The sequence below is a fragment of the Simochromis diagramma genome, unplaced genomic scaffold (genome assembly GCF_900408965.1).
Source record: "Simochromis diagramma unplaced genomic scaffold, fSimDia1.1 OVJJ01000361.1, whole genome shotgun sequence".
Taxonomy (NCBI): Eukaryota; Metazoa; Chordata; class Actinopteri; order Cichliformes; family Cichlidae; genus Simochromis; species Simochromis diagramma.
Genome location: NW_024386860.1, coordinates 5778437 through 5805012, shown reverse-complemented (window position 1 = coordinate 5805012; position 26576 = coordinate 5778437). Strand labels below are relative to the sequence as shown.

General features: G+C 40.5%; 1 protein-coding gene across 5 annotated transcripts in view; it reads right to left on the bottom strand.

Annotated features, from left to right (window-relative positions):
* The window catches only part of si:dkey-260g12.1 (tumor necrosis factor receptor superfamily member 5), a 33868-nt gene that overhangs the window by 5181 nt on the left and 2111 nt on the right, over positions 1-26576 (bottom strand). The window contains exons 1-10 of one of the 5 annotated variants that reach the window (XM_040030048.1): positions 12811-12996; positions 12558-12627; positions 12361-12412; positions 11945-12055; positions 11638-11781; positions 9143-9242; positions 8930-8964; positions 495-611; positions 223-245; positions 28-133 (exon numbers count right to left, since the gene is read on the bottom strand). In XM_040030048.1, coding sequence (XP_039885982.1) covers positions 28-133; positions 223-245; positions 495-611; positions 8930-8964; positions 9143-9242; positions 11638-11781; positions 11945-12055; positions 12361-12412; positions 12558-12626 — 757 coding nt within the window. In that variant the 5' untranslated portion in view covers position 12627; positions 12811-12996. Of the gene's footprint in view, positions 1-27; positions 134-222; positions 246-494; positions 612-8929; positions 8965-9142; positions 9243-11637; positions 11782-11944; positions 12056-12360; positions 12413-12557; positions 12703-12810; positions 12997-25247; positions 25392-25551; positions 25663-25911; positions 25964-26114; positions 26207-26576 lie in introns of those variants that run through there. The other 4 variants (XM_040030046.1, XM_040030047.1, XM_040030044.1 and 1 more) reach the window with 4 other exon arrangements.

Here is a 26576-nt window from a genome sequence, read left to right as displayed (position 1 = left end):
AGAAGTCTTCATTTTACTCAGCTGTACCAAGATTGGCTGCTGAAGGTGTTGAGGGCTGCTGCTTTGTACTGAATGAGTCTCTGGGGAACTGATGAGTTGGCTCCCTTGACTTGTGAGAAGCACCTCGCCCTTCCTACAGGAGAACACAACCATGAATTTGGCGCAAACAAAGGAAAAAGGATGTAATCTATGTAAACACATGAGAGTTCATTAGACTTGTACCTCATTCCAGAGCTTTGCAATAGCTGAAAAAAACAGTAGATTGAATAATGAGTAATAGGAAACTGGTGTGTTTTCACATTTCATGAGTGGTGACTCAACATGACTTAGCAAAAGCAGTGAAGAGCATATCAGCAAAGGGCATGATAACCCTAAATTCACAGTAATTTCCACACTGATCTTGTTAAACGTTTATTGTTTCTCAGAACTGATTCAATCACAGAGTTTGACAGAGGCGACAGAAAATGAGCACTTCCTGGACGTAAACATCTTACTTTGCCTTATATATGTCTCATCTCTTGGACGACAGACACAGAACAAGGTGATAAGGATCAAAGCTGCAAGGAGACCCACTGGAATGAAAATAGCTGCCAGGTAATGGTTGGCATGACCTATAGGAGAAATAAAAGGATGATTAGTGCTGTGCCTGAAATCTCTCTTTTGCAGTGTAACACATAAAAGCGTTAGCAGCTTTATACATAAAAATCCAGAGAGAGTTTTTCATTCTATATTTAACAGAAGCAAAATGTTGCTTTTGATTGCTTATCTTTCTCCCAGCTGAGAGTTCAGTCCAGTTCTTTCCATAGATGATTAATTAGATTAACACTGTTGGCTGCATGAACATGACACTTATGTGCAGTGTCAAAAAGCTGTATTTAATTTCCTAAAACATACTCTTTCAATATTTAAAACTCATTTTATAAAATCCAGCCAGGATTATTGGGATTTTCCCTGTTTTCTTTTTGAAACCTGGGCTCCTCGACCGTGGAGTTCAGGATCAAAGTGCTTTGTCTGTACCCATAAGTAGATTCAGTGTGCAGCAGGGAAGTCATCCATCCTCACATGCACACTTTCAAAATGGACGATAGATAAGAAAAATAATAATAAATTCCCGATTAGCACTTTTGCCTCACGACAAAAGGTTCTGGGTTTGAATCTACCGTCTGGCCGGGGCCTTTCTGTGTAGAGTTTGCTCCGTGTCTTTGTGGGTTCACTCCGGCTTCCTCCCACAGTCCAAAAAACATGCACACACTGAGGGTGGAGGTGTTTCTAAATTGGCTATAGGTGTGAATCTGAGTGTGAATGCTTTTTTTTGTCCCTCTCTGCATTAGCCTTGCAACAAATTGGCAACCTGTGCTTGGTGTATACCGTCTCACATGCTACAGTAGTTGGCATGGTCTACAGCGATTGCTGGATGGATAAATGTAGAATAACAAAGCTGCTTGTTCATCTGAGTGATGGCTGCTGGAACAAAGCTGCTTTTAAGGACTGTTGTTCTGTAATTTGGGACCAGAGGCCTTTATCTACATGGAAACTGAAAGTCAAAATACAAAAAGTGCATGTCGTCAAAACAAAAAATAAAACCTGTCAATCGCTATACAGTAACTGTCTTGTAGCCAACAGGGATCCTGGGTTCATTTGTGGCTAACGAATCAGAGTGAGTTTTTGTTCTTCACAGATGTCTGTGAAGGTTCTCAGTTATCCAGGTCATCGTAGTCAAAGGAGCTTGCAAAGAAAAGTGTCTGGACTTCTTTAAGTTACTTGAAGACGTTTCACCTCTCATCCGAGAAGCTTCTTCAGTTCTAAGGTCAAATGGTGGAGAGTCCCAGATATAAACCTAGTGGGAGTAACCCCCCACAGAGGGACAAAAGGACCCCCTGATGATCCTCTAATCGCCTGAGCCAAGGTGTGAAACTGGGTGTGGGTCCCAATCAGCCAGAGTTTCGGGTGAGTTCATTGTGAAACCTGGCCCCACCTTATCATGCGAATTCCTGAGATCAGATGGCCCAGGATGTGAGTGGGCGTTAAGGCGTCTGGGAAGGGATCTCAAAACTGGATTATAGATGGCAGAGAGTTGGTGTCGTAAACCACCGCCTCTGTTCAAAGATGGTCGCTCACAGTGGACATAGATGCTTCTTTCACTCCTCTTTCAAACCATCTGTCCTCGCTGCCCAAAATGTGAACATTGGCATCCTCGAAAGAGTGTCCTTTATCCTTAAGATGCAGATGGACTGCTGAGTCTTGTCCTGTGGAGGTGGCTCTTCTGTGTTGTGCCAAGCGCTTGTGAAGTGGCTGTTTGGTCTCTCCAATGTAGAGGTCTGGGCATTCCTCGCTGCACTGTACAGCATACACCACATTGTTAAGTCTGTGTTTTGGCGTTTTGTCTTTCGGGTGAACCAGTTTTTGTCTGAGCGTGTTGCTGGGTCTGAAATGCACCGGGATGTCATGCTTGGAGAAAACTCTCCTGAGTTTTTCTGATACACCGGCTACATAGGGGATGACAATGTTGTTGCGTCTGTCTTTCTTATCCTCCCTCGCTGGTGTCTGATCTTCTTTTCTGTGCCTCTTTGCTGACTTTAAGAACGCCCATTTAGGATAGCCGCACGTTTTGAGTGCTTCCTTTACATGTGTGTGTTCCTTCTTTTTTCCTTCAGGCTTAGAGGGAACATGTTCTGCCCGGTGGTGTAGGGTCCTAATTACTCCAAGTTTGTGTTCCAGAGGGTGATGGGAGTCAAAGAGGAGGTACTGGTCCGTGTGTGTGGGCTTCCGGTAAACTTCGATGTTGAGGTTGCCGTTCTCTTCAATGTGCACAGCGCAGTCCAGGAAAGGCAAACAGTTGTCCTTTGTGTCTTCCCTGGTAAACTTGATGTTTTTATCCACAGCGTTAATGTGCGCAGTGAAGGATTCCACTTCTTGTGTCTTGATTTTGACCCATGTGTCGTCTACATATCTGTACCAGTGGCTGGGTACTCTTCCTTTGAAAGAGCCAAGAGCCTTCCTTTCCACTTCCTCCATGTAAAGGTTGGCTACAATAGGTGACACGGGGGAGCCCATGGCACAGCCATGTTTTTGTCTGTAAAAGCCTTCGTTGTATTTGAAATATGTAGTGGTGAGGCAGAGGTCTAACAGTGTGCAAATCTGATCGGGTGTGAAGTTGGTCCTGTCCTCCAAGGAGCTGTCTTCTTGTAGTCGTTTTCTGACCGTCTCCACAGCCTCCGTGGTGGGTATGCAAGTGAAGAGAGAGACTACATCAAAGGACACCATGGTTTCATCTGGATCCAGGGTAAGTTTCTGGACCTTGTCGGTGAAGTCGGTGGAGTTCTTGATGTGGTGTGGGGTGTTCCCCACAAGAGGAGCAAGGATGGTAGCAAGGTGTTTAGCAATGTTATAAGTGGCTGAGTTTATGCTACTGACTATGGGTCTGAGTGGGACAGCTTCCTTGTGGATTTTAGGAAGTCCGTAAATGCAGGGTATGGCATCCCCTGGGTAAAGGCGGTGATATGTAAGGCGGTCAATAATTTTGTCCTTTTCAAATTCTTGAAGGCAAGCTATAACTTTCTTTTTGTAGCTGCTTGTGGGGTCTCGCTTTAAGGCTTCGTAGGTATTGTTGTCACTGAGGAGAGTAGTGATCTTTGTATGGTAATCTGTAGTGTTTAGGACCACGGTGCATCTTCCCTTATCAGCTGGTAAAACAGTGATGTTGTGGTCTTTGCTCAGGGAAGCGACGGCCTTCTTTTCCTGTATTGTGAGGTTGGATGGAGGGACTTTGGCACTGGAGAGCGTGACTGAGACTTTCATCCTGATTTGCTCTGCTTCTGTCTGTGATAATTTATTAATGGCAGTGAAGTCCAATGGCAGATTCTGTGGCTGTGATGAGGTCCACTATGGGCAACTGTTGTGGAGAAATGGCAAAATTGAGTCCTTTGGCTAATACTCTCTTTTCAGGTTCAGTGAGAATCCTGTCTGAAAAGTTCTTAACCCATTTCTCCTGACTGACTTCAGGTGTGTTTCCTTCTCTGGGTTGTGTAGGTTCAGGATGAGGAGTGTGTGTTTTTGAAAGCAAGGTGTGAAATTTCCTGCGTTGTCTTTCTTCACAGATAAATATCCAAACCATGACAGTAACCAAGAGGACAAAACAGACTCAGTAAATCCCATCCATCCATTTATTTCTGGTTATCTGATTCAGGGTGGGGGTGAACCCAGCTGTCACAGGGTAAGAGACCACGTACACCCTGGACAGGTTGACAGTGTCTTGCAAGGCTAACACAGAGAGAGGACAACCACTCACACTCACATTCACACCTACAATGAATTTAGAAAAGACATTAACCTGAGCTCATGCATCTCTTTGCAATGAGGGTGGAGGCCAGAATAGCTGGAGAGAACCCACACAGGCAGGGGGTGGACATGCAAACTCCACACACAAAGTTCAGTTTGAGGTCAACAGATGTCCCAAGATATTTATAAAACTGAACGCATTCAATATGACCGCTTGTGCATTAGAGCATTTTATAAAATTAGTGATCATCTTTTGTCTTAACCCTTTAGCTTTCTGCTCAACCAATTGGTACAGCACATTTTCGGGCCCTATATCTAACTTTCACTGAAATTGACCGACCTTGTTGAGTCTTTTCTACCAATTGGTTTACATCTGTAATGCCAAAAAATCCACCAGAAGACACTGTGAATGGAAACTGTTGGCTCTTCTTATACCTCTCCCAACCAGGAAGTCAGAAACAAAAAACCATCCAACATATTTTGAGTGTTTTTGATTCAACTAAGATATAATTTTTTGATATATGATAGTGTTAGAGGACTTACTAAACAGATGTAGGTCACTTGACAGCATTAAAAATGTGAAATTAAATGTTTAATTTTTTTTTTTTTTTTAAGTGGTCAACCAAACGGTTGATTCGGCCCTTTATGGTGCGAATGCTAACATAACCTAAATGTTATTAAAATTGATTATTTGCCATAGAATCAGACCACTAGATCCATTTTGTTTATTCATTGCTATTGATAAATCACAGTAAGTGTTAGCACAGCAAGAATATGGTGAAATAATTTCCTCAGTAAATCATTTTTGTAACTTTCTGAGTTAATATTAGTAAAATTGTAAAAATCAAGAATAACACTTGGAAATCACACATATCACAACTGATTACCTTTTAACCAAATTAGAGTAGCTGGTAAATTAATATTACTAAGTTGTCAAAATTATAATTTCATGTTGAACAATTAGGCTACTATATGGACGCTAAACAATTATATGGCTAAAAATCACATGGTCCTGTGGCACGATACTCATGATACCATCCACCTTCAACCACAGTGTGTTTGAGGTCATGGTTTCATATGAAGCCAACAGGGCTGGCACTCTCCACCAGTATATTGCCAACAAACCAGATGAGTGGGGCTTTAAATTGTTCTGCCAAGCAAGTTCATCTGGCATCATCCACAACTTGCTGCTGTATCAAAGGGGCTCTACATTCTTCAATGCTCCCCTCAGTGAAAAGGAGCAGAAGCTCCCTCTAAGGGCCAGGGTTGTAAAAAAAAAAAAAAAAACACTATGCAAACCCATAAAAGAACCTCAGCTCTTCACGAGTTTCACCTTGGTCCAGAACTTGCACACCTCCTTGGGTGTCAGGTGCATTGGTACTGTATGACCAAACTGCACCGGTGGAGCTCCCCTGATGGCAGACAAAGACCTGATGAAGAAGGGCCATGGAGCCTGTTATTACAGGTCTGATGAAGGTCTGATTGCAATAAAATGGTTTGACAAGAAATGTGTCAACCTTCTAAATGCCTGTGGGTTCATGCCTTTTTCATCGGTGGAGCAAAGAGTCCAATGCAAAGATCACCATTCCATGCCCATCACTCATCCCTGTATATAATTAGCATATGGGAGGAATTAAGCTTTCTGATAATAATAATAATAATAATAATAATAATAATAATAATAATAATAATAATAATAATAATGGATTGCATTTATATAGCACTTTTCGAGACCCTCAAAGCACTTTACAATTCCACTATTCATTCACTCTCACATTCACACACTGGTGGAGGCAAGCTACAGTTGTAGCCACAGCTGCCCTGGGGCAGACTGACAGAAGCGAGGCTGCCATATCGCACCATTGGCCCCTCTGGTCAACACCAGCAGGGGGTAGGTGTCTTGCCCAAGGACACAACAACCGAGACTGTCCAAGCTGGGGCTCGAACCGGCAACCTTCTGATTACAAGACGAACTGCCAACTCTTGAGGCACGATCGCCCTGATATGCTATGACACCTGTATAAGACAAGTTATAAGTTACAAGTTATGGTGATGGCATAGTCCACTGTTCGGATACATCCTTGACTTGAATACCTGGTCTACAAGAGGGACTGTGCCCTACTGGACCAGAAACCGATGGCTCTCAAAAGGTTTCCACCTGGCTGTGTCTGAACCAAGTTAACAAGCCAGCATCTAGAGTTGGACAACCATGATTCAGCTCTCCCAGACCACAGAATCAATGCTACACCCTAAGACCCTAACGACCGAAACCACAAGCAGATGTGCTTGATTTGCACTGTTTTTATTTTTTAAAAACAAAAATGATTTTGCACACTAGTATTCAATCAGGAGTGGCCTGAATGTGAGTATTTTGTGCTGTAGTACATTACTCCCATTTGCAGATTAAAAAACTATGTATTTTGTTGTTTGATATAATACTTTCCTTTGATGGAATGAAAACAGCAATGTTCACTGGCATGCTACTAGAAATAAACTGTATCCAATGCCCTGGATAGTTTTGTTATTAATTTAATCATAATTCGGCCCTTTATTTGATTTTTTCAACTGTATTATCTAATGTACTTGTATTTGCATGACATTTCATACTTTTACCATTAAGTGACATCTCAACCATTTGGTGGAGATCAATATTTTAAAAACTACAGGGTCTATTGAAAAAAAAATTGATTGTGGTTATTACTCACCCAAATCAATAAGAAATGCAAACAAAAACAATTTCCATTGCTTTTTTCTTAGTGTGGACCTCAAAGGGTTAATTCAGTGGAGCACTGGGTAGTCCCGTTATCCTGTAGCTTACTCACAATAAGTTAATTTGCATACTTTGAGACAGTCCTGTTTTCTTACCCGCTCTGACACATTTGTGTATGGTATAACAATAATATTGAAGAGAGTGCGAATCCCCGTAGGGTGGCAGTCAAGGAGCAGATCTGATCTCCACAGTGGGGATAAGGTTCATTTACCCAAATTCAAAAAGTCAAGAATTCACCCTACAATATATTTTTAAATCAAATTGTTCTAAACGCCTCCTGATTAAAATATGAAACTGACTTATGTTGAATAGTAAAGAAAAACTAGCAAACTTTAATAGAGCATGAGACACTTTTTGAGTTGTTGAGAATTAGGTTCAGCAAGTTTACTCTGGCATTTCCAGGCCCGAGATTAACCCAACTTAAAGTGCCAAAAACTGCAGTTCGAATTGTTCATAACTGGCAATAGACAACTTAGACACCATTTCTGCCCCCACCCTCGTCTGGACCACTTCCCATTTTAAAACAGCCCATTGTTTTGTTTTCAGAGCTGATTTCCGGAGCTCTCCAGTAAGTGAATGTTGTTCGTTCCTGTGTTTCCGTCTAACCTTCACTTTCTATCAGTCTCCCTCGGACCTTTTGCCCTTTATCAGACAATAGGACACAGTTATCTCTTCCCTGTTAGAGTAACACCTATTGTTTCAAAGATATGTTGCTAGTAGCTACCAGAGAAAACAAGAGCGCTATCATCCTTCTGTTTGGTTGTACGAGGAAGCTTTCCCAGGAGAGTTTGTATCCAGTGATGCACAGAACTGCATAAAAAAGCCTTATAGACAACTGACAGTACACCAGTAGTGTTATTATTCTATTGCTGCCACATTCTGCAATAAAAATGTATTTTATAAATGTACAACTAATGAAACAGACTTGTCTGTTGCCTCTTTGTTTCAGACCCTGTGTTGGTAATGTGAGTTTCTCCAAAGGGTCCTTGGACTTGGGGAAAGATCCTGCAGTGCAAATGTGGCTTTTACAGTTTCAGTCACTAGCGGTTTGGTGAGGCTGCACTTTGGTAGAGTCAGGCTTTAGCTAAATGCTAAAATACTCATGACACTGCAGCTCTTATTATGGTATCGGTTCAGTAGATATTTGATGATAAAGGTATTTTGACTAAGTAGCAGTTTCACCTGATGATCACACTAGAGCGTTGGTTCTCAAACTGTGGGGTAGTCCCTGCTGACAAGCCACAGTGACACTGCAGCTGGAACATGGACAACCAGGTGAAAATATTTTTAAATAAACGTCAATGTGGGGGTCTGAGTCATCCATGTTTTAAGCACTGAAGTTGAAGGAAACTGGGCTTGTTTTTAGGTTTATGAAGGACTTTGACCTCTATACGTCTGAATAAACCTCTCAGATGAGAGCTGAAACATCTACAAGAACCTTAAAAGAAGTTTAGCTGCCTTCAGCTCAACAATCAAAGACCATAAAACGAGTTTATTTACTACACATTTTACTAAACTTCACCTTTTTATTCTTAACGCTTAATTACGGTTCATTCTGTATGGCATGAACTTTTTCCAACATTTGAACTAAGCACATTAGAAAAAGCTGGAGAACCAATGTGATAATGAAAAATACAGTTTATCTCAAGGGCACCGTGAACATCCTCGCTGAATTATGTAGGACCTAATAGGTCCTGCGAAGGGCTCTGGTGGCATTTTGGTACTCAACAAAGTCCTCGGAGGAGCATGAATTAAAATAATGTGGTGGACCAGCTCTAACTGACATAACCTCCCATAACTTTTCAGTTTCCGCTCAAATGAAAACAGTAAATACTCTCCAAACACTCCCTTTCATCCACATACACAGTCATAAAGTCTCACCTGGCGTGGGATTCGGCTCTTTCGTTGGGTGACACCTGTGTGAAGGAATAAAATGTTAAGTATTTCAAATATGTGACCCCCCCCCCCCCTCCCCTCCCCATGTGATGAGGGTAGTCTACAATACTTGTATCAAAATCTGTGACAGCTTCATGTAACACAGAGATTCAGTGAAGTATTCAGTATTTACTGTATCAAAGGAAATTTGAGGCTTACCCTGGAGATTGGCAGGGTTTGGGAGAAGTGCTGGTATGTCCGGAGGAAACTGAGAAAGGCGTGTGTTTATCTCTGACTGAGATCTCTGTAGCTGCTGCTTCTAGAGAATAAACCATCACAGGTTTGGTTTCAGACTTCAGAGGAAGAAAAAAACTCAAACACAGTCTCACAGACCTGCCTGAGTTACTTTACAATGTGGATAAGTACATTTTTCCACTTCATATTAAACAAGGGTAAAAGGCGACCCCTGGGCTGTCCTGCTGGCACAGGGGTGAAGGCGCTGGTCATGAACTGTATTGTCCTAGGTTGAATTTGTTGCATACAGTTCCAGTTTTTCACTCTCCCTATTTCCTGTCATTGTTTTACCTTTATCATTAAGAACGTGAAATCCCCCCACCAACACCACCACACCATACACAGACAGACAGACACAGACAGACACAAACACATACATGCACGCACACACACACACACACACACACACACACTGACAAACAAAAACTGTTCCTCAGAACTTGATAACCTGGGTGCACTGGGAAAAAAAATTCATTTTAGTTTAACCCCGTTTGTTTATTACTTGTAGGGGAGTCGCCCCCTGCTGGCTGTTACAAAGAATCCACATTTAAGCCACTTCTACACTGGCTTCATTTTTCAGATCCATCCTCTTTTACACAGTTAGGCTGATATTTTGTTGGACTGTGAAACAGTTTTTGCAGTTTTGTATCTGTACACCACAACAGTGGATTTTAAATCAAACATGACGTGACTGAAGGGCAGCCTTTCAGGTTTTTTTCCCCCTGGGGTTTTAAAAAAATACAGACATTTTCAGTCCCCCTGTTCAGAGTTTCAAAATTAACCGAACAAACTAAAGAACTAACATTAAATATAAGAACTGTTTTTAATACTTGGATGAAAAATGACTAAGTCTAGAACTCATGGACATCACCAAATCCTGTGTTTCCTCCTTTAAGATGCTCGGGTAAGCCTTTACTGCAGCCTCCTTCAGCTCCTACTTGTTTGTGGGTTTGCTGCATTCAGTTTTGTGTTTAATAAGTGAAAAGCACGTTCTTCTAGGCTGACATCAGGTGACTGACCTGACAATTAAGTGAAACTGTGCTGTGCAGTGAAGTCCAATCAGTTTTGCAGCATTTGACTGAATCTGAGCAGACAGTATAGCACTGTATACTTCATCACATGATTAATAAATACCAGCCCTAGCTTGACCGGCAAACATAGACGCTCATGCCAAACACTGAACCCATCGTGTTTGACAGATCATATCATATGCTTCAGATCATGAGCTGCTTTTCTTTTTTCAAGATTCTAGTACGGATTCATTTTGGTTTCATTGGTCCAAAGATTTTTTTCACAGCTGTGCAAAGTCTAATTTGACTTTCTTGTTCTTGAGGGAAGGCGTGTCTCGATTGTAGCCGCTGATAATGACATGCCCGCCTTCTTAAGAGTGTTCTTGACTTGGTTAGATGTTTTGAAGGGCTTTTCTTAATCAGGGAAATAATACATCATGTACTTCAGTTGTGTTCTGTGGTCTTTCAGGCATTTTGGTGTTGGTGGTGAACTGGACTGGATATCATGTTTGTTTTCATTTGTCATGAAATAACGGCGAAGCAGACTTGGCCTGTCAATTGTTCTGTTACTTGGATAACAGGCTGTAAACTCTAAACACACACACACACACAATTTTTGAAACCTCTTTGAAGTAAAACTGAAATTCTACAATTTTGATTTAAAATGTGCTGCATCTTTGACCATTAAATTTACTCTGTACAGTGTGCAGTGTGACACCGTGCTCTGCAGTGGTGGGTGTGCCAGAAATACTACTTGGTCAGAAGTGACATGTTTAAAAATATGTCACTATTTATTTTTAATAACTCACTTGCATTTTGTCGGGGCCAAACACAGCCCTGCTGTTTGGCACTCTGCAAGAATGATCAAGTATTATACAGCTAGTTAGGGTTTTGGGTTGTTTTTTTTTTTTTAGAAGACAAGGCTATGGAAGCAATTTGAATAAATCAAGAAGCAGGCAAAACTATGATCTACCAATCTGTGCAGAGCGTTGGAGTGCTGCAGATTAGAATGATTATTTTCTGCTGGTTCTTCATAAAATATACTTAGAACATAGAAAAGTGTCCTTTGTGACACTTTCATGTCAGCTTGATGGCATTGCATTTTTTAGAGAGCATAAAGATTTCCAGGAATATTTTCAAACCTGTTCATATTAGACAAGTTTTGCATATTCATGGCAACTTGAGAGGAACCTGTTCTCAGAATGATCTGATAATAACGGGAGCCAGAGCTAAGTTTACAGATCCTGTCACCTATTTTTTTTCTTTTGTTTTTTAATGGCTGCGGTAAAGTTGTTTGCTTTGACACTGGTCATTTTCTCAGCTTTAGAAGTTGTTTTGTTTGCCATAAGGCCCACTGTTGGTTTGAGCTTATCTGACATGAGAATTCAAAGTGTTCTTCTCGGTACTTACTGGTTGGGGTTGGGTCTGGCATCTTCTCACAAGACAAGCAGTTCTTTTTGTCATGGGCCCACCTGATGCATCTAAAACCATCCTCGCAGTCACATTTCATATCAGACGTACTGGTGCAGTTCTGAACCACTTTAAGATGAAACTCTGAGAAAGAGTGAAATAGAGATTATTTTAGAGACTATTCATCACAGTACATGTGGAGTTACTATTAATGGTTTATCAGCTCTTTATAGAAAACCAGAGATCACGGGTATAGCACGATCCTGATGAAATCATTAAAGGTAGAAATGACTCATAGTTTCTTTACTAGGGTTGCAGTCTCCAAAGCAGCGATGGCATTCATCTTCATAGTTCCAGTCAGTTGTGTAACTTCCAGCAGGACAGTGTTCACATGTTGTACAATCAGTCTGATACATACCTGTAAGAACAGAAAGAAACCAATGCAAACAACTTGACGACAAGCAGTGTGAGCAGACAGCCTGCACACTCAGAATGCATATTAATGAAGGATGTGGTCATACTGCACAAGCTCAGTCTGCGTCATTTTTCATCAATGCAGAAAAAAAAACAATGCATAGACAGAAAAAAACATACTTCACACCACTGTACAAAATAGAGATTCATTTTTAATAATAATTCTGAGTAAGTGTAAACTGACAAGCAGACAGCAGAATTTTAAAAATATTAATAGAAGCTCACGTAAGGTTATCACACATTTCCTACCTGCAGGACAATAGTTACACTCTCTCCCACCAATGTTGTAGGTGTTCTTTGGCTGTCAACACAGATAGATATTAATCACTAAAATGAAAAAGTCCTCATTAACTCATCATCCATGCCACATTCACTCATGTCAACTATTTGTCTTATTTGATAAAAGTGTATGCAGTAATTAAGGCGAATAGGTTACAAAGTCTTACTGTGGGAAAGCTGAGCACCAACTGTGTGGATAACATCAGGAGGGCCACAGAGTATTGCACCAATCCCATTCTGTGGACAGATGTAAAGCTGCCAATCGTCTACAAACACCACTGCGAAAAGGCCAAGGATCAAAATCTATAAAAGCTAACGCAACTACCAAGTTAGTATCACAAATAAAGACTATTACAATAAAACGATAATTGTAAAAAAAAAAGAAAGAAAGAAAGAAAGAAAGAAAACAATTATTTTTACCTTCAGTATGATGTGCCTTTTGTTCTACTTCTGTTGTTTTGCTAACTTCCTCAAGATGTGCCTCACTCTTTCTACTCTCTCTCTCTCTCTGTGTGTGTGTGTGTGTGTGTCGTTTTACTCACGCTACTGATTCTGTGTCATTGTTTCCTTACCTGGTTATATCTTCCTGTCTTCCTGTTTCCCCCACACTCTGTTCTCTAGCAGGCAGCTAAAACTGACTAACATTTACACGTCAAAGCCTTAAAGCCTAATCATTTTCCATATAAATTGCGACACCTCATGAGGAATAAATAGCCAGAGTAACTATTCTAACTCTTTATTTGAAAAAACAGACGAGCAGATCGTTTGTTTGAAAGTGACGCTTTACCTTTCATTTTAGATTTGAATGCCTCCTTCTTTTTTTATCATATTTAAGCACATTTTATTTCTTTTATTCTGTTTAAACTCAGCTTTAGACCAGGTAATGGATGAGTTTGCTAACTATTGATATGTTCACACTTACCTTTTTCAAGTGGGTTCTTGTAGTCTTTAAGTAGTTTAGTTGAACGTAACAGGACTTCTTTCAAAACCCAGTTACCTTCATGTCCTGTCCCCACTTAAGTTGTATGAGAAAGAGCATCTGAAATAAAATCTTAGCCAATTCAAACCTGCGAAAATATCAAGAGTAAGGACGTGCAGAGTGTTGGTGTGACAGAGAAGGAAGAAGCTAAGAACAGAGCAAGTTTGAGACGGATGCTATGCTGTGGTGACCCCTAAAGGGACAAGCAAAAAGAAGAGGGGAAAAAAAAGAAGCACATTTAAGTTTAATACTAAGGTGGACAGAAAATGCTTTTCTTTCTCACTTTCATTCCCCTCAGTTGGAGTTTTGTTTTCCTCTATGCTGTCTTTAAATGTTTGGACATGAGGAATCAGTTGGATCGTTCAATTTCTATCAACTGCTTTCTATAAACTATTGTTAGTATCTCTGGCTCTCGTCCACAGCGTGTCTTTTGTCCTGTCTTCCTCCTCTCACAACACCTGGGCGCGGCAGATGGCCCCGCCCCTCCCTAAACCTGGTTCTGCCGGAGGTTTCTTCCTGTTAAAAGGGAGTTTTTCCTTCCCACTGTTGCTAAAGTGCTTGCTTTGCTTTGGTCATATGATTGTTGGGTTTTTCTCTGTATGCATTATTGTAGGGTCTACCTTACAATATAAAGCACCTTGAGGCGACTGTTGTTGTGATTTGGCACTGTGGGGAATGCTATAAAGCCCATTTATTGTCACTCTGACTGGTCATCCTTACCCATTGCACCTGTACAAAGGAGTGTAGATTTGGAGTGCACTGCAAAGGCGGTTTGGAATGCCATGTCAGCAGGATACCAGTCTATGTTGGAAGATCTGAAGTTTTCACAGGAATGTACTACCCTACCTATGTCAAAACATGGGAATACCCAGATGGGCAACGCGTGGTTACTACACACTTGGCTGGTGGCCAAGTAACATATGAAACACAGTATCTCTGCAATGACGCTTTTTTAGCCCAAATTGATTTATCTTGACGTACCTAAACACTTTTGTCGTTGTTGTTCATCAATAAAAAAAATTTAAAAGGGTTGTAAAGCTTTTCCAACTTAATTCTTGGAGGAATTCAGCAAGCAAAACAGTTCAACACATATTGCCTATATATATACAATTTAACACATATTATACATGATTGTTTAAGAGATGAAATAAAGGCCGTGTGCCCTGTGCTATTGATGTTTGCCTGGTAACAGATGATGTAGAGGGGAGGTCATGCGCTAAGGTTAACAACACAGACACATAGTCTTCCTGAGTAAACTGACTGCAAATGCTGTGAACCTGCATACGTGACAGTTTAGTTCTGATAAGTCCAGAAGAGTCTAATAACAGGATGCATCTGGTAGGCGGTGGACGAACATAGAAAGGAACTGTTCTTTTTTAGAATATCTCCTGAGATAGAATTACTGGAACATGCATGTTGTTTTTCATCTGGGGCGACGTATATTGTTGGTCATCATATGAATAAATGATCAACCCCAACTATTGTTCGGGGAAGATCGATGCTGTTTGAGTGATCGTGCTCGACTTCCCCCCATATGTGTTTCAATAAAATCCTTGTTTTGACGCACCTTACTGGGACTTTGCAGTCGTTTGTCTCTCACCTCAAATACGAATCAGGTAACACAACTCAAAGTCTTTAGCAGGGTTTTTTTTTGCTTGTTTTTTTTGTCCTTACGACATCATTTCCACTGGATATCCAAATAGAGCAAATGTCTCACTTTGTCTTAATCAGTGTCTTTTTTTAGTTTCTTTCCAGTATGTAACTGGAGAATCTTGATTTATCTCTAGATTTGAAAGAAAAGTATATATTCAAGACTATATTTAATTTACATATGTAATATCAAAGCCATCATACAGTCATTTCACCAAAGCATTTGCATTTCAGTTGTCGATCTTCCTGAAGTGAAAATTTTAAATAGACTTTTCTAAGCACACACTCATAAAGAAAGAGTACTACTGGAAAAATATCTGACTCAATTTTACTGGTGGTCTCCATCAAAAAGCAGCTCATTCCATTTGTCATTTTAGGCAACTGCTTTAGACTGTTAGTGAGTTTCATTCTTCTCCTGTGCATCTGAACTAGTAAAAGTCTTCTTAAATTGCTTAGTTATGCTAGAGCCCCCCCCCCAAAAAAATAGGACAGATGCACTGAAAAGGTTTAAGATAAAAGATGTGTTTTCTAAAAACTGATAAATATGGTTACAAATTGATACAAATATTATATAGAGATATTTCCAACTTTTTTCTTACTGCTATTATTTGACATTAGTGACATCACATAGGCATAATGGAAATGATATACGGGGACTGTAAATATAACGTTACTTTGGACCTCTGACCTCTTCTTCAAAAGTGAAATGAGGTCAAACTGTGATAAAATGCCTTTAACCTTCAAAACCTTTTTTTTGTATTGCCAACATTTAGTAAACTATGGTCCTGGTATACGGGAATTCCGAATATCGCATTATAGTTTGCGTCAAAATATCATGTCACATTTGACCTCTGACCTCACATGTACATTCCACATCTGCCTTTATTTCAAGTTGACCCCAAAATGCATTATATCTTGAAGGAGAGCATGAGCTGCCTAGTTCCACAGCAACATATATTAGTGTAATATTAAATGACAAGCCCAATTATGCATGTCCAATTGCCTACAGGCAGAATGAATATATAGAAAATACAATACTGTTCCCCTTACAGGCCTTTTTACTTTTATTATTAACACTGTGCCACTTTCTACGCACATTCACATTAATGTTTATATTTTATGCTGTTGGGATTATCTGTAGATTCTGATCGTAGCTCTTTGATGGTTGAGCTTCATTTTGTTGTTTTTTGTATATATTTCTGCTGACACCACACAGTTTTTCTTTTTCTGCTAATGTTTCTATTCTTATTGCAATGAGTCCCTCGAGATTAATAAAGTTTTTGCCTTGTATAATAATAGAGGTGTGATGGAGGTGGTGTCCACATGACAGCTGTCTGCTGTATGTCTTCCTGTGTAGAAACATGCATGAGTTTAAAGGTGCTCAAAAATGAGGTATGTGACGTGTTCACCGGCAACACTTTTTTCATAAGGAAAGGAAATCTAGATAGAACAAATGTAATAGTCCATTTGGAGTAGGTCAGCATATTTTGTTTTATAGGTTATACTGCTGATTGTTTCTTATGGTACAGTTTTGCTTTGCTCTTCTTTTCCATGTGCAAAACGTAGGTTCAATTCTATACATCAAGCACCTTGGTGAAATAGCTTCAGCATCTATATTTAGTTTTTTAAGCGATTTCCTGTTGATTCACAATCTACTTTAAATTTAAAACAGAAAAAAGAAAAAAACGTACTTCCTTCGTTTTCATCACCTTCTCGGAGGTCCTCAAAACTACAAACCTCAAACACACTCCAGTGTTCGTGGTATTTCAGATGTGTTTCATGTGAAATGTTCTAGGTGACACTGTTGGTGCCCCAACCTTTCTAAAATTTTCTACAGTATGGAGAAATCCATTTTCTATATTTCTCACTGATAAGCTGACATATACATATATATGTATATATTCTCTGAACAGCACCGCTGTACAGAAAGTGGTATGATGTTAGTCTGACACATAATATTTGGAGTTTTCTGCTTTTCTTTTATCTTATGCTTAGTAAATTGATTAGTTGTGAGTTAAGATTGCTTTGTATGTAATTAATTTATTTCAAATACAGAGAGGAGGTGAACTATAAATGCAGATGCAAGGCAGTAAAAAAAGGTTTGTGTATAATGAATGAGTCACGCAATGCTTTCCTGTAAGCACATTTAGTCAGTTGAGGGTCTTCAACTTTAGTCATTTGTATCAGCCGTATAAAGAAGTTATAAATGAAAATACATGGGAAAAAGATAAAATTATATAAAAATATGTTTTCACAAAAGTTAAACTCTTTAATAAATCTTCTTCATTAAAAATGCATACACCTGTTGTACACTGTAATGTTCTATTACCCATTTAAGAAATGTTTCTTTATTTAAATAAATTATAAATTACATATTTAATGTAACTACCAGTGTTACCAAAGAAAAGTGGATAGATGAACAAATAAAGAATAATGTCAAGCCAGTGTGTGCGCGCCTGTCTCTGCTCTGCGTGATGAGTCTCCATCTGAACATCCGGGCCTCTCTTCATCGAGCACATCTCCATGTACTTGTTCAGGGGTGGATTCATGTCCCTTTTAGCTGTGGCCACTTCCAGCTAGAGTCAGTAAACACAATTAGATTTGTTCCAAATTAAACAAATTCGTGGAACAAATACCTGCTTAACACATTATTCCACTAGCGTTCATTTATTAAGTCCTGCCCCCTGCACTCCAAAAGTGAAATTGGGTAGTCATCACATTTACAAGAGTCTGACTTGTAATTTGAACAGAAATTATTTTATGTTTCTGTGGTGAATGTAATTAAAACATATGCAATCTCCATTAAATTCAACAACTTAACACTCGTTAAACGTATTCTTGTTGAGATGAAGCGATAAGTGCTAGCAAGAGTGGTTAGTTGCCTGGACTCGCGATATCACAAGATCACACGGGATTTTAAACAACAGGCAAATCACTGCGGTTATGAAACCAACTAGTATTTATTGTGGTTTAACCTGTCAGAGATATAAAATATAATGAAAATTCTGTATGAAGCTTTGCAATCATAGTTTTCCTATTTTTTAAGCATGGAGTGTATGATGATGTAGTGGTTAGCACTGTTGCCTCACAACAGGAAAGTCCTGAGTTTGAATCCACCGACTGGCACCTTTCTGCGTGGAGTTTGCACAATTTTGTTGGCTTTGGCTTCCGTTAGGTCAGACCTTCCCAAAGTGTGGGGCGGGGCGGGCCCCACAAAATGCTTGGACAAACAAAATGCTTGGACACCGCTAGCACGGGGCGCCCACAAACGCAAAGCAGGAAATGAAGCATCGCTGAATATGTTTCCAAACCAACTTCATTCTAAGCCAAAGACTAGAAAATATGGTGAAGGATATCTTCCCTTTGGTTTCACCTGCACAAGTGCTGAGGTAGGTCTCCCCTGCAGAATTGGTTTTCCCTTCATGGGAGCAGCGCTGGGCTCTCATGTTAATCAGGACAAACAGTATCCCACAGTTGTTTATGTTTTTAAACCCATTTTGCACAGAGAGGCATTTTTTGAAAAATGTATTGATAGCAATTGTGGTATCGCAAGAAATAAGTGGTTATATAAATATATGAGTATACATAATAGTTATTATTCATAGATACCTACATCCTAAGTTCCTGTTATTCTTCTGAAAGAAACAGAATGAGTGTGTCGTTACAATGGTAATGCCAGGAGAGGCAGTATTAGTTCTGTGTTACATTAATGTGTAAGGAAGTGGAAGAAGAGTGTGTCCTGTAGGAGGCAGTAGGAAAATGGATGCTCATGTTCTGTACATGCCCTGAAAGAAAGGTTCAGTAAACCAGTGCAACGATACTCCGGTGTAAGGCTCAGTTATTGTATTTTTATTTTTTAAAGATGCAACATCTTTTTGGCGACGAGGACGTTTAGGGGGAAGGAGTTTGGGCGATCGGACTGAAAGGAAAGAGAAGAAAATAAAGTGATGGAATCGGCTACAGGTTTGGCTAGCTTTTCAAAGAATGCAAAAGTTTTCGGCTGGAAATAGAAGGCAGTGACCTCGAAGCGGAAATGGCTACAATTGGCACGCTAGTAGCGTTTGATCCAAAGAATCAGACTTGGGATGAGTATACGGAAATACTCGAGCAGTTTTTCGCAGCTAACGGGATCGACGATGCAGAGAAACAAAGAGCGATATTAATAAGTGTCGTCGGAGCAGCGACGTACAGCTTGATGCGAAACCTTCTCAGCCCGGCCAAGCCCAAAGACAAAACCTTCCAAGAGCTGGTGCTTCTGATGAAAAATCACTTCGATCCGAAGCCCAGTGAAATTGTGCAAAGGTATAAGTTCGACTCTCGCTCCCGCAAGCCGAATGAAACCGTCATGGAATATGTAGCGGAGCTGCGTCGCCTGGCACAGGATTGTAACTATGGCAACACGTTACAACAGATGTTGAGAGATAGGATCGTCTGCGGAATTAAGGATGACCGAATTCAGAGACGTCTCTTGTCAGAAATAGATCTCACTTTTGACAAAGCTCTGTCAATTGCAGTAGCCATGGAGACTGCAAATAAAAATGCACAGGATCTGCAGACCTCAGGGGCGTCAGCAAAATGTTTCAGTCTCGCTAGAGGACAACAGGAGAGTCGTACCTTTAAAGCAGAAAATAAAGAGTGTTATCGTTGCAAAGGAACCAAGCACACAGCAGCAGACTGTAAGTACAAACAAGAAAAATGTCATGCTTGTGGTAAAATGGGACACATAGCTAGAGCTTGTAAAAGCAAGACTAAACTGAACCAGAAAAAGTATGGATCGACATATGTAAAGAAAGAAAAAAAGCAGAGTTCACACTACAGTACTCACAATGTGGGCGAGAAAGCAGATAGCAACAAAACTGATAGCTCTGAAGATGACTCTTTCATGTTGAACTGTGTCAAGTGCAGTCAAGGGCACAAAAGAAAACTGTTCAAGTTAGGGCGTGGCAGCGCGGTACACTTAAGAGGAGTAGACCCCTACACTGTGGATATGCAAATTGATGGGAAAAAGGTGAACTTTGAAATAGACACTGGATGTTGCCTAACAGTTATGAACGAAGCAACATTCAGAGAAACAGGGAAAGACAGCAAGCCCCCCAGCCTGCAGCCCATCAAAATCAAGCTCGAAACTTATACAGGGGATCCTGTTAAGGTGATTGGTGCAACACGAGTCAGCGTCAAATACAAGCAGCAGAAAAAACATCTGCCCCTGGTGGTGGTTGAAGGCGACGGCCCCAGCTTGCTAGGTCGAGCTTGGCTCGAGGAAATTAAATTGGACTGGGGTGAAGTGAAAAACAGTCCTAACAACAGAAAGCTGCACCAAGTCAAAACAACAGAAAAAACACTTCAGCAAGTGTTAAGTAAACATGAGAATGTGTTCAAAGAGGAGTTGGGCACCCTGAAAGGAATGAAAGCTGCTATTCATGTGAAAAGTGATGCCACCCCACGCTTCTTCCGTCCGCGTTCTGTCCCCTTTGCTATGCGAGCAAAAGTCGACGAGGAAATAGACCGACTGTTGAAAGAAGGCATCATCTCGCCAGTGAAATATGCTGAATGGGCGGCACCAGTAGTGCCACTCCTGAAGCCCACAGGGACAATAAGACTGTGTGGGGATTACAAGCTTACTGTAAATACCGTGGCTTCACTGGAGCAGTACCCCATACCCAGAATGGAGGACTTGTTTGCCACACTGTCCGGGGGTAAGCAGTTCTCAAAATTAGACATGAGCCACGCTTACCAGCAAATCCTCTTGGATGACAAATCGAAAAAGTACGTGACAGTAAACACATCTCGGGGGCTGTTCACGTATAACAGATTGCCTTTTGGAGTGGCCTCTGCTCCAGCAATATTCCAGAGGACCATGGAAAGTCTTTTGAAGGGGATACCTCATGTAGCGGTGTATTTAGATGACATCTTAGTGACTGGAGTGGATGAACTAAGCCATCTACAGAACCTGGAGGAGGTGTTGACCCGGTTGGAGGAAGCTGGGTTGAGGTTAAAGAGGTGCAAGTGTGCCTTCATGCAAGAGAAAGTGGAGTACTTGGGGCACATAGTGGACGCCCAGGGGCTCCACCCAGTGGAAAAGAAAGTTAAAGCAATCATGGACGCACCTACCCCCACAAATGTCACTGAACTGAAAGCATACTTAGGTTTGCTAAATTACTACAACAAATTCCTTCCAAACCTGGCAACCCTGTTGGCACCCTTACATGAACTTTTGAGACACGAGGTACGGTGGACATGGCAAAAGAGACAAGAGGAAGCATTCCAGAAATCTAAGAACCTGTTGAACTCAGCAGAGGTGTTAGTTCATTATTCTGCTGACCGTGAGTTGGTTCTCTCATGTGATGCATCCCCATATGGCGTAGGCGCCGTATTGTCACATCAGATGGAGGATGGAAGCGAGAGACCTTTGGGGTTCATGTCACGCACACTCTCTCCTGCTGAGAGAAAGTATTCTCAGCTTGACAAAGAAGGTCTAGCTGTGATATTTGGCATCAAGAAATTTCACAAATACTTGTATGGCCGAGTTTTCACGATTTACACAGATCATAAACCCCTAATCTCACTGTTCAATGAAAAGAAGCCTATACCTCAGATGGGCTCACCAAGAGTACAAAGATGGGCCGTGACATTGAGTGCTTACGAGTACAACATCAGGTACAAGCCAGGAAAACATCATGAAAACGCGGATGCACTCAGCCGGTTGCCGGTCCCAGACTCAGCACCTGAGCAAGAGATGGCTGAGCAGGTTTTGATGATGGATGTACTAGATGACACATTAGTGGACACTGCACAGATCAAACGATGGACAGCTAAGGATGTCTTGTTGTCGCAAGTCCACGAGTACACCTTAAAAGGCTGGCCAACTGAGACCGACACCTGTTTAAAGCCGTATCGACAGAGAAAGCTGGAACTGAGTGTGAGGGATGGTTGCGTGCTCTGGGGAGCCCGAGTAATTATTCCCACCAAAGGCCGAGACAAAATATTGAAACTCCTGCACCAGACTCATACAGGCATGTCGAAGATGAAAGGCTTGGCAAGGTCGTATGTATGGTGGCCAGGGATGGATGAGAACATTGAAAGAGAAGTGCAGGCATGTGAGGAGTGTCAGAAACACTCCAAGTCACCACCTACTGCACCATTACACCCTTGGGAGTGGCCGGAGTCACCATGGTCCAGAATCCATGTGGACTATGCAGGGCCTTTCCTCGGGGAGATGTTTCTAATCATTGTGGATGCTCATTCCAAGTGGATGGACATTTACCCTGTGAAATCCTCTACATCACAGGTAACTATAGAGAAACTGCGCCAGAGTTTCAGTGTGTTTGGACTACCTAAAATGTTAGTTTCAGACAACGGAACATGTTTCACAAGTGCTGAATTTGAGTCATTCATGAAGCAGAATGGAATTGACCATGTAAGATCAGCACCTTTCCACCCTTCTTCAAATGGGCTGGCTGAGAGGGCGGTCCAGACCTTTAAGGAGGGGATGAAGAAAGTCAAAGGTGATACCTTACAAACCAGACTGTCCCGATTTCTGTTCAGTTATCGCATCACACCGCATGCCACTACTGGTTTATCACCTGCAGAGTTGATGATGTCACGGAGACTCAGATCAGTTTTGGACTTGCTCATGCCTGATGTGAAAACAAAAGTGCAACGATACTCCGGTGTAAGGCTCAGTTATTGTATTTTTATTTTTTAAAGATGCAACAGCAATGTTGAATATTATTACACATGAAAAAAAAATAAAAACTACACATAAAATAATCACACCCTAACGCCTCTGCCTTTCTAAATGGAGGGACAGTAACTGCGTGTGTATATGTAAGCGTGTAAAACCTGAAGATAGTCAGATTAACAGTATTTTGTCTCGATCTGCCATTCTGCAATTCATCTCATGTAAAAAATAACGTGCGCACAGCGTGACGTGAAAAAGGCACATACCTTTGACATTGCGACCAACTCTGTATTCCTTGTCCACACATAAAGGCAAAAAAGGAGTTTAAAAAAATCTCCGTTTTCGGTGATTCGAAACGCCGTTTACGTGTGGACGAAACAGCTGCGTTTTCAAAAATACCCGTGTAGGTGCGACGCAGCGTAAAAGAGTTAGTAGTTTATTTTATTACTACCTGTAATTTATTGCAGATTACTTGTATTTGCTTAATTGTTTACTAAATGTTTGAGGTGTGAAATAAACGGCAGTGGAGCAAAATACGGGCGTGTGTGGTGGGAGGATGTGTTAGTGCGTGCGCGCGTGCACGCGTGAGAAGGGGGGGGGCGCGAACATTTTTCTTGTAAAACAAGGGGGGCCCAGCAAAAAAAGTTTGGGAACCACTGCGTCAGGTGAATTGATGATGGTGAATCTTGATTACCTGTGCTGGTTGTTTGTCTCGCTGTGTGAGACTGGCGAAATGCTCACCACACCAAAGTATAAGTCTTTAAATGAACTTAAAACAATCATGGAACGGATTTCCACATGGGTGATGGGTTTTCTTCAACAAACTGAACGAACTTCATTTCTTCATTTCTTTCGTCTTCATTTCCTCATTCATAGATTCAGTATAAAAAAAATATAGGAGTGCGGTAATATGCAGAAGTTTGCATTATTACCCTGTTAGATGAGTGTTCATAATTAGTCATCACAGATAAATCACTTGACAGTCTGCATCTATTTAAAACTTTGGACGGTAAGAAAGGTTATGAAATAAATACAATAGATTATTGTCACGATAACTATTTAAATAAAACGTATCTGTATGAAGTTTTAGACTGATTGATAAACAGCATTTGTCGTGCAGTGATCAGTCACTCTGATAGAAAATTGCCTGGCATCTTTACACTGTCGTCTAAAATTTGTATTAAGGGTAATCTGTAAAAGTGTCAACACAGTGTGAACACTCCTTTGTGCATATTATTTCTCTGTGGAATGTTTCTGCCTGCCACGTGCCCTGTTCATGACACTTTGTGTTGAAGGTAGACAGAAAAAATTGAACTGTTGTCATGTCTCTATGTCGTCTTTCTTTTCTCTCTCCTTTTTCCTCACCTCTCTTACTCTGAGCCTGTTTCTGCTACAGACCTTTGTCCTATTTCAAAGGGTGTTTTCTTCTTCTAAATATTGTTAAAATCATCAAAAGGATGACTGTGTATTTGGCTTTCTATTTATAATATTGTAAGGTGTTTACTTTGAATTAAAGTGCTTCCAGATGACTGTTGTTGGTGTTTGACCATATTTAAAACTCATCTGATTGTAATACAGGGAAATGTTGGTTTTTACAAATAATAACTGGGCGTGTTGTTTTTGCTCATTTGCATCTTTTATTCATTCAGCTTTCTTGACATATTGCATGCAGCCGCTCTGCAGTGACGCTTTTTGGCCACAACTACTTTTTCCTAATGTTTAAAGCTGTGAAGTCAAACATTTGGAGTTGTACACGATTGTCATCAGATTGTGTGGTGAAATTTTCTAAACTAAAAATATTTTGAAGTAGGGCTTCATGATGTGGGAAGACAGAAATCAAAAACACTTTTGCCTTTTCTCTGCCATCATTTCCCCTAAAAAGCTAAATAAAGCAAACAGATTTCTGTGCCTTAATAAAAGTTTTTGCTTTTTCTTTTTAGTGTGTAACTGTGGACAGACTTCATTGAGCTCTTTAAACACACTTTCATGCTTACAACATTGCAGGAATCATACACTGATTTCACTAAAGCATTTGTGTTTTAGTTGTTTGGCATCTTCTCACGAGACACTCAGTTTCCCTCTTGGGTCCACCTGATGCATCTAAAACCATCCTCGCAGTCACATTTCATATCAGACGTACTGGTGCAGTTCTGAACCACTTTAAGATGAAACTCTGAGAAAGAGTGAAATAGAGATTATTATAAAGAGTACTCTAGAACATAGAAAAGCATTTCCTTTGTGACACTTTCATGTCAGCTTGATGGCATTGCATTTTTTAGAGAGCATAAAGATTTCCAGGAATATTTTCAAACCTGTTCATATTAGACAAGTTTTGCATATTCATGGCAACTTGAGAGGAACCTGTTCTCAGAATGATCTGATAATAACAGGATCCAGAGCTAAGTTTACAGATCCTGTCACCTATTTTTTTTCTTTTGTTTTTTAATGGCTGCGGTAAAGTTGTTTGCTTTGACACTGGTCATTTTGCCCACTGTTGGTTTGAGCTTATCTGACATGAGAATTCAAAGTGTTCTTCTCGGTACTTACTGGTTGGGGTTGGGTCTGGCATCTTCTCACAAGACAAGCAGTTCTTTTTGTCATGGGTCCACCTGATGCATCTAAAACCATCCTCGCAGTCACATTTCATATCAGACGTACTGGTGCAGTTCTGAACCACTTTAAGATGCAACTCTGAGAAAGAGTGAAATAGAGATTATTATATGGAGTAGTCATCACAGTACATGTGGAGTTACTATTAATGGTTTATCAGCTTTTTATAGAAAACCAGAGATCACGGGTATATCAAAATCCTGATGAAATCATTAAAGGTGGAAATGAAAACTTTCTTTACTAGGGTTGCAGTATCCAAAGCAGAGATGGCATTCATCTTCATAGTTCCAGTCAGTTGTGTAACTTCCAGCAGGACAGTGTTCACATGTTGTACAATCACTCTGATACATACCTGTGAGAACAGAAAAAACAAGAGGAAAGACTTGCTGACTCGGAGGGAGTATCGGTGAAGGATGTGGTCATACTGCACGAACTCAGCCTGCGTCATTTTTCATCAATGCAGAAAATCAAAACAACACACAGACAAGAAAGAACCATACTTCACACCACGGTACTCATATTTCTGAGTAAATGTAAACTGATGAACAGAATTTTAAAAATATTAATAGAAGCTCACATCAAGTTATCACACATTTCCTACCTGCAGGGCAATAGTTACACTCTCTCCCACCAATGTTGTAGGTGTTCTTTGGCTGTCAACACAGATAGATATAAATCACTAAAATGAAAAAGTCCTCATTAACTCATCATCCATGCCACATTCACTCATGTCAACTATTTGTCTTATTTGATAAAAGTGTATGCAGTAATTAAGGCGAATGGGTTAAAGAAAAAAAGTCTTACTGTGGGAAAGCTGAGCACCAACTGTGTGGATAACATCAGGAGGGCCACAGAGTATTGCACCAATCCCATTCTGTGGACAGATGTAAACACCACTGCGAAAAGGCCAAGGATCAAAATCTATAAAAGCTAACGCAACTACCAAGTTAATATCACAAATAAAGGTTATTACAATAAAACAATAAATGTCAAAATTAAAAGAAAAAGGAAATCTTTTCCTTCAGTATCATGTTCCTGTTGTTCAACTTCTGTTGTTTTGCTAACTTCCTCAAAGTGTGCCCCACCCTTTTGTCTTTTTGTATCTTTCTCTGTCATCTTGCTGAACATCTGTGTTATTCTTTCTTTACCTGGTTACATATTGCTGCTTCCCACACTCTGACCCCTACCAGCTTGCTAAAACTGACTAACATTTATGCATCAAAGCTCTAAAGCCTCATCATTTCCCATATAAACTGACAGCTCATG